At 42.7% G+C, this 14275-nt stretch overlaps 1 protein-coding gene across 1 annotated transcript in view; it reads left to right on the top strand.

The window, feature by feature from the left end:
• The window catches only part of MAPK12 (mitogen-activated protein kinase 12), a 381349-nt gene extending 367354 nt beyond the window's left edge, over positions 1 to 13995 (top strand). The window contains exon 12 of the mRNA XM_078679111.1: positions 11439 to 13995. Coding sequence (XP_078535237.1) covers positions 11439 to 11509 — 71 coding nt within the window. The 3' untranslated portion in view covers positions 11510 to 13995. The remainder of the gene's footprint in view (positions 1 to 11438) is intronic.
• The last annotated feature ends 280 nt before the right edge of the window (positions 13996 to 14275 follow it).

The following is a 14275-nucleotide window of genomic DNA, read 5'->3' as shown; positions in this document are numbered from 1 at the left end:
TGCATCCCCCAAGCACTTCCTCAGGACTACACAGGGACCAGCCCTGTGTTCGCCACTCCTAAAAGACGCTGCAATGAGCTAAATGGTGAAAGATGCTGCAACCAAAATTAATGATTGCATACAGTACCTACGTAACCAATTGAATCACGTGGTTCCTGTAAGACAAAAAACATAGCTTAATAGTCACGGGGTAGTCATGACCCCCAGTGTATGTACACAGAAATCACACACATAGGACGAAAAAAGAAGAACAGTGATTATATTCCCTGTGGTCCTAAGAAAACGTTTTCCTGCATAAAAAACGTGGTTTGCACCTTATGGTATAAAAGCAGTCACTCATCCCACTAGCACACTCATACATTTCGTTTTTACATACATGTGGTAGGGCCTAGCTGCGCCCCATGGACTCAGAGGGTTTCAGTATCCCGGCAATCTGTAATGTCGGGAGGAAGCAAATATTACCAGGTTGTTCCGTTGTTAAAAAAAGGAGACCTACGAGGCTATGTGTCTCATGCTCCGTGATCGGCAACAAACTGGGTTGCAAAGAAACTCCGTCTGTTAAACACAGATTTGCATGGCATTATCAGCACTTACTTGCCACCTGGATACCTCCCTCGTTTGCACCTACTCGCGCGTCTCCGGTCCGAATGTTGTATGACCGGGGGCGCCAGGCTGCTTTTAGCTTTCCTTTCGCCTCCCACTTCTGCGTTGTTCCCGACAAAGACTACAACGCGCTGAGACATGCGCGATCGGTTTTGGCGGCCATGTTTGGTGTATGGAAGTAATTCCAACACGGATTTTTTTGTTAAAGGGCTTGACTATTTCCCTATTTTTATCATTTACAGCGTAACGCAGCTTTTTCTTGTTTTTTTCAGTTTAGTTTGGCAACATTTTTTGAAAAAATATTAAGTGATCAGAAAGTATCGAAAACATATATAAAATATATACAAATAATTATCGAGTGGTTGGATCATGGTTTTTTCATTTTATACCTCTTAACGTTTCCGTTTAGATTGGTATTTTGATGAGGTTACTCTGGATGTCAGTACTTGGCCAACTAGATAGGAGACTTCCAGTGAGTCAGATTATGTGAATTGTCCCCACGGGATATCATCATTTAGGCCCACGATGTGAGAACGAAGCTTAAAAACCGAACACTGTTCTTTTTCTAAGAGTTTTTTCTCCATGTCAGTGTGTGGCTGTTGTGTTTCAAGGACCACCCAACGCATGTCATTTGGGATGTGTCCTTTTTCCAGGAAGTGTGTAGTCATTTTTGTGTTGGAATGTTTACACCTAAAATTACTGCGGTGTTCCACCATACGTGTATTGACCTTCCTGGTGGTCATGCCAATGTAGTGAAGGTTACACGTGCAAGTAATCATATAGACTAACCCTGTTGTGTTACAGTTTGAGTATGCCCTTAGTTCCCAGGTCAAACCATTGTTGCAGGTGACTTGTTTTGTTGCTGTGGTTAGATGACACACACTGTAGTTTGAACAAGGGTAGTGTCCTGATGGTAGTGGGTGTAGGCGACGTATTGGGCCTTCCGTACCTTTGGGGCGTGTGTGGACTAACAAGTCCTTCAAGTTTTTCCCTTTGCAGTGGCTAAACATTGGCTGGGTAAGGTTTAAGCCGCCACTATTAAGTGTTCTCCAATGCTTTTTAACAATTTTTGTTACTTTTTCTGAAGCCACATTGTAGGTGGTAACACAAATCGGTCTCCTGTTGGTGTCATTTTCGGACTCTTCCCTGGGTTTTGGTTCCAGAAGGGCGTCTCTATTGTTATTTGACGCTCTCTTTTTTGCTTTTGACACGATCTGGCGAGGGTCATTTCTCTGTAGTAATTTTGTGCTTAATTCTTTCGCTTGTGTCTCATAATCCCGTTTCTCTGAGCAGTTGCGCCTCAGGCGTAAAAACTGCCCGAAGGGTAAATTCTCCCTCAATTGCCTTGGATGGAAACTGTCAAATTTCAACAAACAATTTCTAGCCGTGGCTTTGAAATGTGTAGTGGTGGTCAGTTTCCCACCCTCTGCTTGGATATTTAGATCCAAGAAGACCAATTTTTCTCTGCTCATTGTGGAGGTAAACTTCAGAACGGGATCTTGTGAATTTAACCAGACCAGGAATAGGTCAACTTCCATTTCGTTTCCATTCCAGATGAGGATAACGTCATCAATATAACGCTTCCACATGTGGATGTGTCTTGAGTGGGGGTTGTTTGGGATTAGGATTCTCTTCTTCTCCAGTTGGTGTACATACAACCCTGCCACACTCGGCGCGAATGTACTCCCCATGCTGGTTCCATGGGTTTGCCGATACAGAGTATGTTGGAAAACAAAGAAGTTCTCGGTCAAGGCTAGGCGGCAGCATTCCAAAACTACATGTCTGGGTGTCTTATATTGCCACTCGCTTTCAAACAGAACGTCCTCTAGGATTTCTAGGGTTTCTTTGTGTGGCAAACTGGTGTAAAGACTCTCCACATCGAGTCCAACTAGTATTTGTGTGGTTGGATCAAAGTCAAGCTCTTTGATTAAGCATAACACCGCTTTGGTGTCTTGTAGATATGTCTCAGTTTGTTGCACTAAAGGTCGTAGAAAGGCGTCTGCAAACTTTGACAGGGGCTCTAGAATCGACCCAATCCCTGAGACAATCGGCCTCCCTGGTGGATCCTCCATTCTTTTGTGGATTTTTGGGATTGTGTAAAAATACGGTATCCTTGGGTGTTTGTTATCCAAAAAGTCTGCTTCTTTTTTAGAAAGCCAGTCATTTATCAAGGTTTCTTCTACCATCCTCGCAATTTCGATTCTCAAATGTTCCGTCGGATCCTCAGTCAAGATCTCGTAATTTTGTTGGTCAGCCAGAAGTCGGAGACATTCGGAATTGTAATCTTTAGAGTTTTGTACCACTGTCGCTCCGCCCTTATCAGCCGGTTTAATTGTAAGGCTGGTATCGTTGGACAATTGTTGTATTGCTTCCTTTTCAGACCTGCTAGTATTGTAAAAAGTTCTTGATGACCCAGGGTCTAGCTCCATCACATCCTTTAGAATCGCTTTTTTGAAATCCAGGAGTTCCACTGGTAGACATGCTGCTGGGGGGGTAAAAGTGGATTTATTCTTTAGCCCAGTATCACTTGAGGCTCCCACCGGTTGCGGTTTGTCCCTAAAGTACACTTGTAACTTGATACTGCGAGTGAACTCCTTCAGCTCACAGTATAACTTGAATTTATCCAAATTTGTAGTTGGGACAAAACCCAAACCCTTTTCTAAAACATTTATCTGATCTTGGGTAAGGACTTTGTCTGAAAGGTTGACTACCAGACTCAAAGGTTGCTGGTTGAGGGTGCGCTCACAGGACCTTGACTCCTCGTGTGGGTCCTGCCTGTTTCCAAGGGTTGTGCCCATTGCACCTGTTGGCCTCTGGTTTTTCCTCTTCCCGGCTTTTTGCCTCTCCCTAAAAAAGGCTGCTGTTGCATGCCCGATGCCTGGGTGTTGTCCCAATGGGCACAACCCTTGGAAACAGGCAGGACCCACACGAGGAGTCAAGGTCCTGTGAGCGCACCCTCAACCAGCAACCTTTGAGTCTGGTAGTCAACCTTTCAGACAAAGTCCTTACCCAAGATCAGATAAATGTTTTAGAAAAGGGTTTGGGTTTTGTCCCAACTACAAATTTGGATAAATTCAAGTTATACTGTGAGCTGAAGGAGTTCACTCGCAGTATCAAGTTACAAGTGTACTTTAGGGACAAACCGCAACCGGTGGGAGCCTCAAGTGATACTTGGCTAAAGAATAAATCCACTTTTTACCCCCCCAGCAGCATGTCTACCAGTGGAACTCCTGGCTTTCGAAAAAGCGATTCTAAAGGATGTGATGGAGTTAGACCCTGGGTCATCAAGAACTTTTTACAATACTAGCAATTCTGAAAAGGAAGCAATACAACAATTGTCCAACGATACCAGCCTTACAATTAAACCGGCTGATAAGGGCGGAGCGACAGTGGTACAAAACTCTAAAGATTACAATTCCGAATGTCTCCGACTTCTGGCTGACCAACGAAATTACGAGATCTTGACTGAGGATCCGACGGAACGTTTGAGAATCGAAATTGCGAGGATGGTAGAAGAATCCTTGATAAATGACTGGCTTTCTAAAAAAGAAGCAGACTTTTTGGATAACAAACACCCAAGGATACCGTATTTTTACACAATCCCAAAAATCCACAAAAGAATGGAGGATCCACCAGGGAGGCCGATTGTCTCAGGGATTGGGTCGATTCTCGAGCCCCTGTCAAAGTTTGCAGACGCCTTTCTACGACCTTTAGTGCAACAAACTGAGACATATCTACAAGACACCAAAGCGGTGGTATGCTTAATCAAAGAGCCTGACTTTGATCCAACCACACAAATACTAGTTGGACTCGATCGGGAGAGTCTTTACACCAGTTTGCCCCACAAAGAAACCCTAGAAATCCTAGAGGAAGTTCTGTTTGAAAGCGAGTGGCAATATAAGACACCCAGACATGTAGTTTTGGAATGCTGCCGCCTAGCCTTGACCGAGAACTTCTTTCTTTTCCAACATACTCTGTATCGGCAAACCCATGGAACCAGCATGGGGAGTACATTCGCGCCGAGTGTGGCAGGGTTGTATGTACACCAACTGGAGAAGAAGAGAATCCTAATCCCAAATAACCCCCACTCAAGACACATCCACATGTGGAAGCGTTATATTGATGACGTTATCCTCATCTGGAATGGAAACGAAATGGAAGTTGACCTATTCCTGGTCTGGTTGAATTCACAAGATCCCTTTCTGAAGTTTACCTCCACAATGAGCAGAGAAAAATTGGTCTTCTTGGATCTAAATATCCAAGCAGAGGGTGGGAAACTGACCACCACTACACATTTCAAAGCCACGGCTAGAAATTGTTCGTTGAAATTTGACAGTTTCCATCCAAGGCAATTGAGGGAGAATTTACCCTTCGGGCAGTTTTTACGCCTGAGGCGCAACTGCTCAGAGAAACGGGATTGTGAGACGCAAGCGAAAGAATTAAGCACAAAATTACTACAGAGAAATTACCCTCGCCAGATCGTGTCAAAAGCAAAAAAGAGAGCGTCAAATAACAATAGACGCCCTTCTGGAACCAAAACCCAGGGAAGAGTCTGAAAATGACACCAACAGGAGACCGATTTGTGTTACCACCTACAATGTGGCTTCAGAAAAAGTAACAAAAATTGTTTAAAAGCATTGAAGAACACTTAATAGTGGTGGCTTAAACCTTACCCAGCCAATGTTTAGCCACCGCAAAGGGAAAAACTTGAAGGACTTATTAGTCCACACACGCCCCAAAGGTACGGAAGGCCCAATACGTCGCCTACACCCACTACCATCAGGACACTACCCTTGTTCAAACTGCAGTGTGTGTCATCTAACCACAGCAACAAAACAAGTCACCTGCAACAATGGTTTGACCTGGGAACTAAGGGCATACTCAAACTGTAACACAACAGGGGTAGTCTATATGATTACTTGCATGTGTAACCTTCACTACATTGGCATGACCACCAGGAAGGTCAATACACGTATGGTGGAACACCGCAGTAATTTTAGGTGTAAACATTCCAACACAAAAATGACTACACACTTCCTGGAAAAAGGACACACCCCAAATGACATGCGTTGGGTGGTCCTTGAAACACAACAGCCACACACTGACATGGAGAAAAAACTCTTAGAAAAAGAACAGCATTGGGTTTTTAAACTTCGTTCTCACATCGTGGGCCTAAATGATGATATCCCGTGGGGACAATTCACATAATCTGACTCACTGGAAGTCTCCTATCTAGTTGGCCCAGTACTGACATCCAGAGTAACCTCATCAAAATACCAATCTAAACGGAAACGTTAAGAGGTATAAAATGAAAAAAAACATGATCCAACCACTCGATAATTATTTGTATATATTTTATATATGGTTTCGATACTTTCTGATCACTTAATACTTTTTTTTTTTTAATTTGCCAAACTAAACTGATAAAAACAAGAAAAAGCTGCGTTACGCTGTAAATTATAAAAATAGGGAAATAGTCAAGCCCCTTAACAAAAAAATCCGTATTGGAATGACTTCCATACACCAAACATGGCCGCCAAAACCGATCGCGCATGTCTCAGCGCGCTCTAGTCTTTGTCGGGAACAACGCGGAAGTGGGAGGCGAAAGGAAAGCTAAAAGCAGCCCGGCGCCCCCGGTCATACAACATTCGGACCGGAGACGCGCGAGTAGGTGCAAACGAGGGAGGTATCCAGTTGGCAAGTAAGTGCTGATAATGCCATGCAAATCAGTGTTTAACAGACGGAGTTTCTTTGCAACCCAGTTTGTTGCCGATCACGGAGCACGAGACACATAGCCTCGTAGGTCTCTTTTTTTAACAACGAAACAACCTGGTAATATTTTGCTTCCTCCCGACATTACAGATTGCCGGGATACTGAAACCCTCCGAGTCCATGGGGCACAGCTAGGCCCTACCACATGTATGTAAAAACGAAATGTATGAGTGTGCTAGTGGGATGAGTGCCTGCTTTTATACCACAAGGTGCAAACCACGTTTTTTATGCAGGAAAACGTTCTCTTAGGACCACAGGGAATATAATCACTGTTCTTCTTTTTTCGTCCTATGTGTGTGATTTCTGTGTACATACACTGGGGGTCATGACTACCCCGTGACTATTAAGCTATGTTTTTTGTCTTACAGGAACCACGTAATTCAATTGGTTACGTAGGTACTGTATGCATGCATTAATTTTGGTTGCAGCATCTTTCACCATTTAGCTCATTGCAGCGTCTTTTAGGAGTGGCGAACACAGGGCTGGTTCCTGTGTAGTCCTGAGGAAGTGCTTGGGGGATGCACGAAACATGTTGACAGGAGTTGATAGGTACACCTAAATACATTGCCTTTTGGGTATATACTTGAACCCCGTTTTTAACTCTACCACCTGGAAGCAAGAATAAACTAATTAAACCTTACTAGGCAGGTAATTTTAACAATTTACACATAACCCCACTCCATCACATCACTACCTTCGCACCACACATAGTCAAGAATTTAAAAGTGCTCCTACGTAATTCGCAAGTCGCAGCACGCCCCAGTCCACAGCGGACTGGGATGGCCCCAATGATGAAGCATGTCACTGTGGGGCAACCCTGGTGAGTGAGGGGACAACAAGAAAAAGAGCAATTCTCGTTTTCTACCACTATACACACTATTCCAACCCCATTGAATGTTGTGAATAGGACTATAGTTAGTAGCTAGGCTCTCGATTTCTGTTGCCCAGAGATCTCTTGTGACTTATTTAACTTGTGCATCTCCCAGAGTATGCATCACTGAAAGGGAGACTCTTGATGGGGCAGATACCAGAGAAGGCAGTTTCCTTTGAATATAATACAATCAATAATTATATGTCCAACACCCTAAGGAAACTTGGAACCAAATGAGAAAACGAACTGGGAAACTGGATGACCTAGAATGGGAGTCTGCACTAATGTTTCAAAGAGAAGTAGCAATTAGTTCCAGGCTGAGACTCGTTCAATCTAACATCCTCCACCAGATTTATAACGATAGTTCGCCTACATAAAATGGGTAGAGTGGTGCCATCAGATTGTTTGAGGTGCACCGGACAGTGAGGAAATATTTTGCATTCACTCTGGCCGTGTCCAGTTAAACACTCATACTGACAAAAGCTATTCCTATAACTAGCAAAAGTAACAGGACAACACTACCTGAGGACACTAAATATGCTCTCCTGTGCATGCCCAATGACGTGGCTCTCCCACAATTTACAATAAAATTCTGTAATTTGGGTCTGGTGTAAGCAAACGGGGACCTGACCAAAGACGGGGGGGGGGGGGGGGGGGGGGGAGGAGGTCTCAGAGATACCAAACATGGAGGAATGGAAACGGGATTGGACCTCTACATGGCAGCAAAAAGGGCTGCATACAAAAGCAGGGGCTGCCAACACAAATTCCATAAGATATTAGAATGATGTGTTCTTAGCCCAAAACATTTGACCCATGCAATTTGATCTATTGTGCCTGTCAAGTCACTGTTGATTCCTTAATTTCTCTCGTATCGCATGTGAATCTATGAAAAATTGAATACTAGAGAACTTTGTGTTAACTGGTTCTGCAGTGTTTATTATTGGAATCTTTAGAAGCTGATTTTTAATTATAAAATCACTTAGTCACTTTTTTTTAAGATGTCAGCCTATTAAATATTTTCAAATCTACTAAAACATGCCAGTAGTCTATAAACATTGTAAACTCCACTAAAACATGTTTCTTGTAATCATGTCTGGTTTGATTGATTGAGTTTGAGATTTATGTAGTGCTTGAACGCCCAAGGGGTCTAGGCGCTGCAACGGAGGAATCTGCCAGTAAAGAAAGAAGGCAAAGGGTTCAGTTTGAAAAGAGCAAAGTTTTCAGAACTTTCTGAAGGAAAGCAGAGTTGGACAGTTTTTAATGGCTAGAGGGAGCATGTTCCACAATTTAGCGGTGTTCAGGATAAAGCTGCTTCCTCCCCAGCAAGCTTTCCTAAATTTGGGTATCTGAGGATGTTTACTGTGCGCTGAGCATAGTGTTCTACCAGGATGATACCATGCAAAATGCTGTTTCAGGTACACAGGTCCTGTTCCATGAACAGCTTTATACTCCAGGCATAGAGATGTAAACTCCGTTCTACTCTTTACTGGGAGCCAATGAAGAGTTTTCAAGCCTTGAGAAACGGACTCGTACTTAGTAATGTTTAGTAGCAGCCTGGCGGCAGCATTTTGCTCCCGCTGAAGTTTCAGCAAGTGCTGTTTCTGAATGCCCAAATAAAGGGCATTTCCATAGTCCAGTCTGGACATTGCTAAACTTGGCACTATTGTTTGTACTGCATCTGGGGGAATAAATGGTCTCACTTTCCGGATTAACTTCAGTGTTCAGTGAACCTGAGAGGCGACTTTATTAATTTGATGATGAAAGGTAAGTCTGTCGTCACAGATGATGCCCAGGTTCTTAACCTTGTGCACTGGAATAGAGTTCCCATGTCCAGAGGCCACCAGTTCTGTGACCAAAAAGAGGTATTGGATCCCATCAACAGAACCTCTGTTTTACTTCCATTGAGTTTTAGGCTGTTTGAGCTCATCCAGTTGTCTACGTGAGACATACATTGATTAAAACGAGCAGCGGTATCCTCCACATTGCTTGAGATGGACACCACAATCTGGGAATCGTCTGCGTAGGAGACCAATGAGAAGCCAAACTGCTTGATGATATCAGCTAAGGGGGTCAAATATAGCATGAACAAAGTAGGACTTTGTTCAACTAACTCAATACCTGAATAGCATCAACCACCTCGATGCCTATCAATCGGGCTTCAGAAAAGGCTGCAGCACGGAAACCACAATCCTCAACGTCATTGATGATGGCCACAAATCACTGGATGCGGACAAATGCTGCCTTCTCATTCCTATCAGCAGCTTTCGACACGGTCGATCACAAACTCCTCATTAAGGTGCTTCAAGAAAGGGCAGGTCTAGATGAGGTGGTCTTACACTGGTTCTCCTCCTTCCTTCACAACCGCACCCAAAGGATAAAAATCTAAAACTTTTTGTCTGATCTACACCGTATCAGCAGGGGAGTCCCCCCAAGGTTCAGTGCTCTCCCCACAACTTTTCAACATTTACATGGAACCACTTACAACCCTACTCAGAAAAGCCAACATCCCATTCCATCTGTATGCTGACGACACACAGATCTATCTGGAAACCAGCTCCATTGAAGACATTCAGAGACTCAATGGCATGCTTAAAGAAGTCCAACACTGGCTGTCAAGTAACCACCTAAAACTGAATCAAGACAAGACTGAAATACTCCTCATTTCTAACAAAGAAGAGAACCCCCAAATTGCGGAATGGCTAAAAGCAATAGATGCACTCAAAGGGGACCTCACCCTGGCGGACTCTGTAAAATCACTAGGTATCACTCTAGGCCCAAAACTGAACCTGAACAAACACATTAAGAACTCCGCCAAAAGCGCCTTCCCTAACCTGAAGCTACTGAACAAAATAAAGCCTTTCATCCCAACCAATGACCTCAAACAAGCCACCCAAGCATCGGTGTTATCTAGATTAGACTATGGGATTGCAGCACTCTCAGGCACATCAAAGGCACACCTTGCTCCCCTCAAAACAACTCTAAATGCAGCAGCCAGAATGGTCACAGGAGTGAAGAAATCCGGCCATATCTCACCCGCACTCAGAACTAAAATGGCTCCCAGTTGAATTGTGTGCCAGTTTCAGAACAGCCTGCCTCACGCACAAAGCCCTTCACACAGGCAAACCTGAATACCTGGCATCAAACTCAAAAAATCCAGTCAGACCAGGATCCTCAGGAGCGCGAACACTCTACTACTTATCCAGCTGAAAGCACGCAAACAAAAAAACTGCGGCCAGGTCCGTCGCGAGTAACGCACCTAAAATCTGGAACTCTATTCCCCACTACATCAGAACTATCCCCTCCTTTGTAAAATTCAAAGGACATCTCAAAAATGTTTTCCTATAGCGTTCCCTAGCGAAGAAACAGGAGCCGAAGAAGTGCACCGGAGCTCTAAATAAAGTGTCACGTGCAAAGGGAAATCACTAGTCCTAAAAACGGCAATGAGGCTAACCGATATTAAAAGTAGCAGGAAAAGTTTTAAAATAACAATAGTAGCGCTGTAGTTTCAATAGCAGCAAGTCGAGAATTGTGGCAGAAACCTACCGCTGGTGTTTGACCAATATGTTTTTAAAATGCACAGTTTATCAATATTTTCTTGTAATGGCTCAAGCAGTAGCTTAGCCCCATTGTTTGAACTGTTAGTTCCGCCTCTGATGGCCTGTGCTGAAGAAGCAAGATGATCCAGCCTTAAGTCTGTGTAGTTTGAAAGAGACGATGGCTAGGGACAACATAGTACAAATGAAATAACTTAAGGCTGAGAGAGAACTAAAAGAAGCAAGCACATTTTGATGCAAGCTTGACTCTAAGACATAAGGTAAGATATAGTGTAAGAAGTGAATTGCAACCTTTGTTTTACCATCAATTCCATCTACAAACTGCAGGCCATCCACCCTTCCTTTATGTAGTAGGCCATCATCACATATGTGCTTTTAACCAAAACTAATTAGTTTTGCTGATGTGCAACTTAAGTATACTGCAATAGGGTTCTTCTCATCTAAATCTAGCTAAATTACTAACATTTCTTTTAGCAAGTGTGTTGCATTTTCCTAAATTGACTAGTAACTGGGGAAAACGTTTTTTGTTTTTTTTTTTAACAGAGGTTGCTTGGGGCTCTGGTTATTGTCGCATGTTGTGCCCAGGGCACATTTTACACCTATTAGCCTGCTCCTAAAATTGTGCATTCTTTTTACAGGCATTACCTTTGAAGAACTGATCAGCTTCAACCCAATGGATCCACCAGAGACCAAGGAAACGGAAGTCTAACTGTAGGACGACACCTTTGTACAGCAGAAAACGAACTGGAAATGCGAATTATAAAACAAACAAAAAAATATCAACTGGATATAAACTTTAATCTGTATTTTATGGATGACTGCTGCATTTTATTCTAGGTGGGAAGCTAGTGCCTTTTTTAGTATTTTATAGATACAGGGGAATGTGCAGACACTTACTGCAACAAAATAGTTGTGTTTTTTTAAATAAATCAAAAGCGGGTAGGTTTCTTGGTGCAGTGATTATATCATCACTTGATAGAGACCACTTCCGCGGGGTATGGAGTGTATATGGGCATTAATGCCACCTCCAGTGACCAAGCTTAAAAGCTGATCATTCCGGACAGAAAAAATGACCAGTAATATAGTTCATTTTTAAGGCAATGTTGCTCTTATGCACTTTTTGTTTGCCAAGTCTGTATCTATTTGATGATATGGACTATGTGCTCGAAGAAAAACAAAGTCGTGACAAGCTAAGCAGCTTGGACCTAAAAGATTTACATCTAGGTGAAGATAAAATGTTCTTCAGTAGAATGCAGCTAGAAAGAAGGAAATGCGGTATTTTGGGCACCTTGTCCACTGTGGAACCCGTAGATGCAAATTATAACCTCAGTTTTCTCACTTGTACCAATTGAGTGATACTGATTCTCCTTGTATCTCAGTTCCTTGTCTGCGACAGGCTGAGAGGGTTTAGTACTGGATTGACAACCCATAAGCAAGCTTTAAGACCAGACAGGCAGATGATGCAGAAAGGCAGTGTAAAGAAGCTTAAATGTCCCCTGTAATCTCATGTCTGGTCTTCAAGTGAGCCAAGCAGAACTACAGGGATTCCTCTGGAGAGCTTGTAAGCTACCAAATCACTTCCTCGACTCTCCTTCCAGTTATCACCAATACCAACATTCCGAAAGTAGCAGCTGGGAGAGGTAGCGGGCATTTGCCCTAGGGACCAAAGTAGATGTGCTGTGCTCTATTATCAATGCCTGGATCTGAATGTTTACCATGAGTGATGGCCGAACCAGACAAGTCACCGGTGAGACCAGCAGACCACAATGCAAGTTACTAAGACATTTAAAACAAAAAACATATGAAGACAATTTCATACGTGTAATGAGGCCTTTCTCATTACTCAGACCGTTCAGGCTCTATTTGTTCACATGTAATCCTTACACAATTGTGCCACCTCAATGAAGTGTACAAAAATATATATAATAGGACCCGGATTGAAAAAAAATCAAATCTTGTCTTAATACTGTGTGGGAGCACTTTTTCAGTCAGGGAATCTTGTTGTGGGTTTTTGTCATTAAAAGGAAGATTAGTTTAACATTTCCGTACACCTTTGCAGTGCATAAGAAGGACATTTCAATGATAATTCGATACTTGTCCGTGCCAGTGATGGAATTCATGCACATAACGTGAGTTCAGAGGGAACCCAGTACTCTTCCGGGGCAGGCAATGTAAATATGTTTGGGGTCCTTGCCATTAGACCTTCCCACTTCACCCGACCACCTGTTAAATGTTATTTCAATTGAGCCCCAGGGAAGATAAAGCCAACTTTTAATTTAACGCGAATCCGCTTCAGACCACTCCCATCTACGTCTTTCTAAAGCTTTAGGAAGATCTCCACAGCACTTCCTTTCAGCCACTACTCCCGCACACTAATACCTTGTGAAAGGAGTGGGGTCAGAGGCACATGAACCCAAAAGCCCCTGTTATGTGGTGAAGTGGTAAAATGGAATTGTAATATTTATGGGGCGCCTGTTGTAGTTCTCGCTTTGGGCTGCAGGAAAATATTGATGTTCGCAATCAGTAGCAGATCATGCCAACTTTGATGGTAGGTTGTTCCTACCTTGAACTTACATTTATTTTCCATTATCAATATGGTAGGTTAGTCTGATGGTACACAAATTACCTTAAGCCTGTCTATTCAGGGAGGCCTTTTACAATGCCATCCGATTCAAACTACTACCAGACGACGTTTAGTATGTGGTCCCATTTGGACCTTCCATTTTGCTAGCCTTTTTGTTATAAACTATTTTCTTAATTTGTACTCCCTGCTAAATTGTGTATGTATGTGAAGATAAACATCAAGCGACTCTCCTTTTAACTGGAATGGCATTCTTGTGTTTTTTTGGGCTGACAAGGTTCCATCTTTAGAAAAACGTAATTGATACACATGAAAAGGAAGACTAAAAAGCGCTGCTTCATTTTGTTAACCTCAAGATGGGTGTCTATTTGCAAAATCCTGTGTTTGCCGCTGTTTTGTGATGTATGTTACCGACTAGTGTAGTGCTGTGACAATTCACCATGCAGGTACCACTGTCATGTGGATAATCAACTCTTATAGTGCACGGATGTTGGTGCTAAGGAGCTCAGGAAAGTGAGCGCAATTTCTGCTTACCTTAAAATAAAGTGTAAATAAGGGAGATGTGTGTGTGTGTAATTTTAACATGTGGTGAAAAATAAATGTTTTTGAAACAACTGCATTCGCTCTCCACATTTTTTCTCATCACTTGAAAGTCGAACCCTAAAACTAGTATTATTCTGACAATCTTTTCGTTTAATTATATGCAAAATAAAAAAAACTTTAAATCTGGTAGTTGAAGTTTCATGCCGCAAACCTTTCAGGCAGAAACGTAAATAACATTTCTGCAATCGGTGTGCACATCCATGGGGCATTATTATGAATCTCAAAAATGTTACTGCGTGGAAAGTGTAGCTTCGTCTTCATTTGCTAAAGTCATTATATTGTCTTAATTCC

This window comes from Lissotriton helveticus, chromosome 1_1 (genome assembly GCF_964261635.1).
Source record: "Lissotriton helveticus chromosome 1_1, aLisHel1.1, whole genome shotgun sequence".
Taxonomy (NCBI): Eukaryota; Metazoa; Chordata; class Amphibia; order Caudata; family Salamandridae; genus Lissotriton; species Lissotriton helveticus.
Note: the sequence above shows the minus strand (reverse complement) of the source record. Positions and strands in the feature narration are given on the sequence as shown.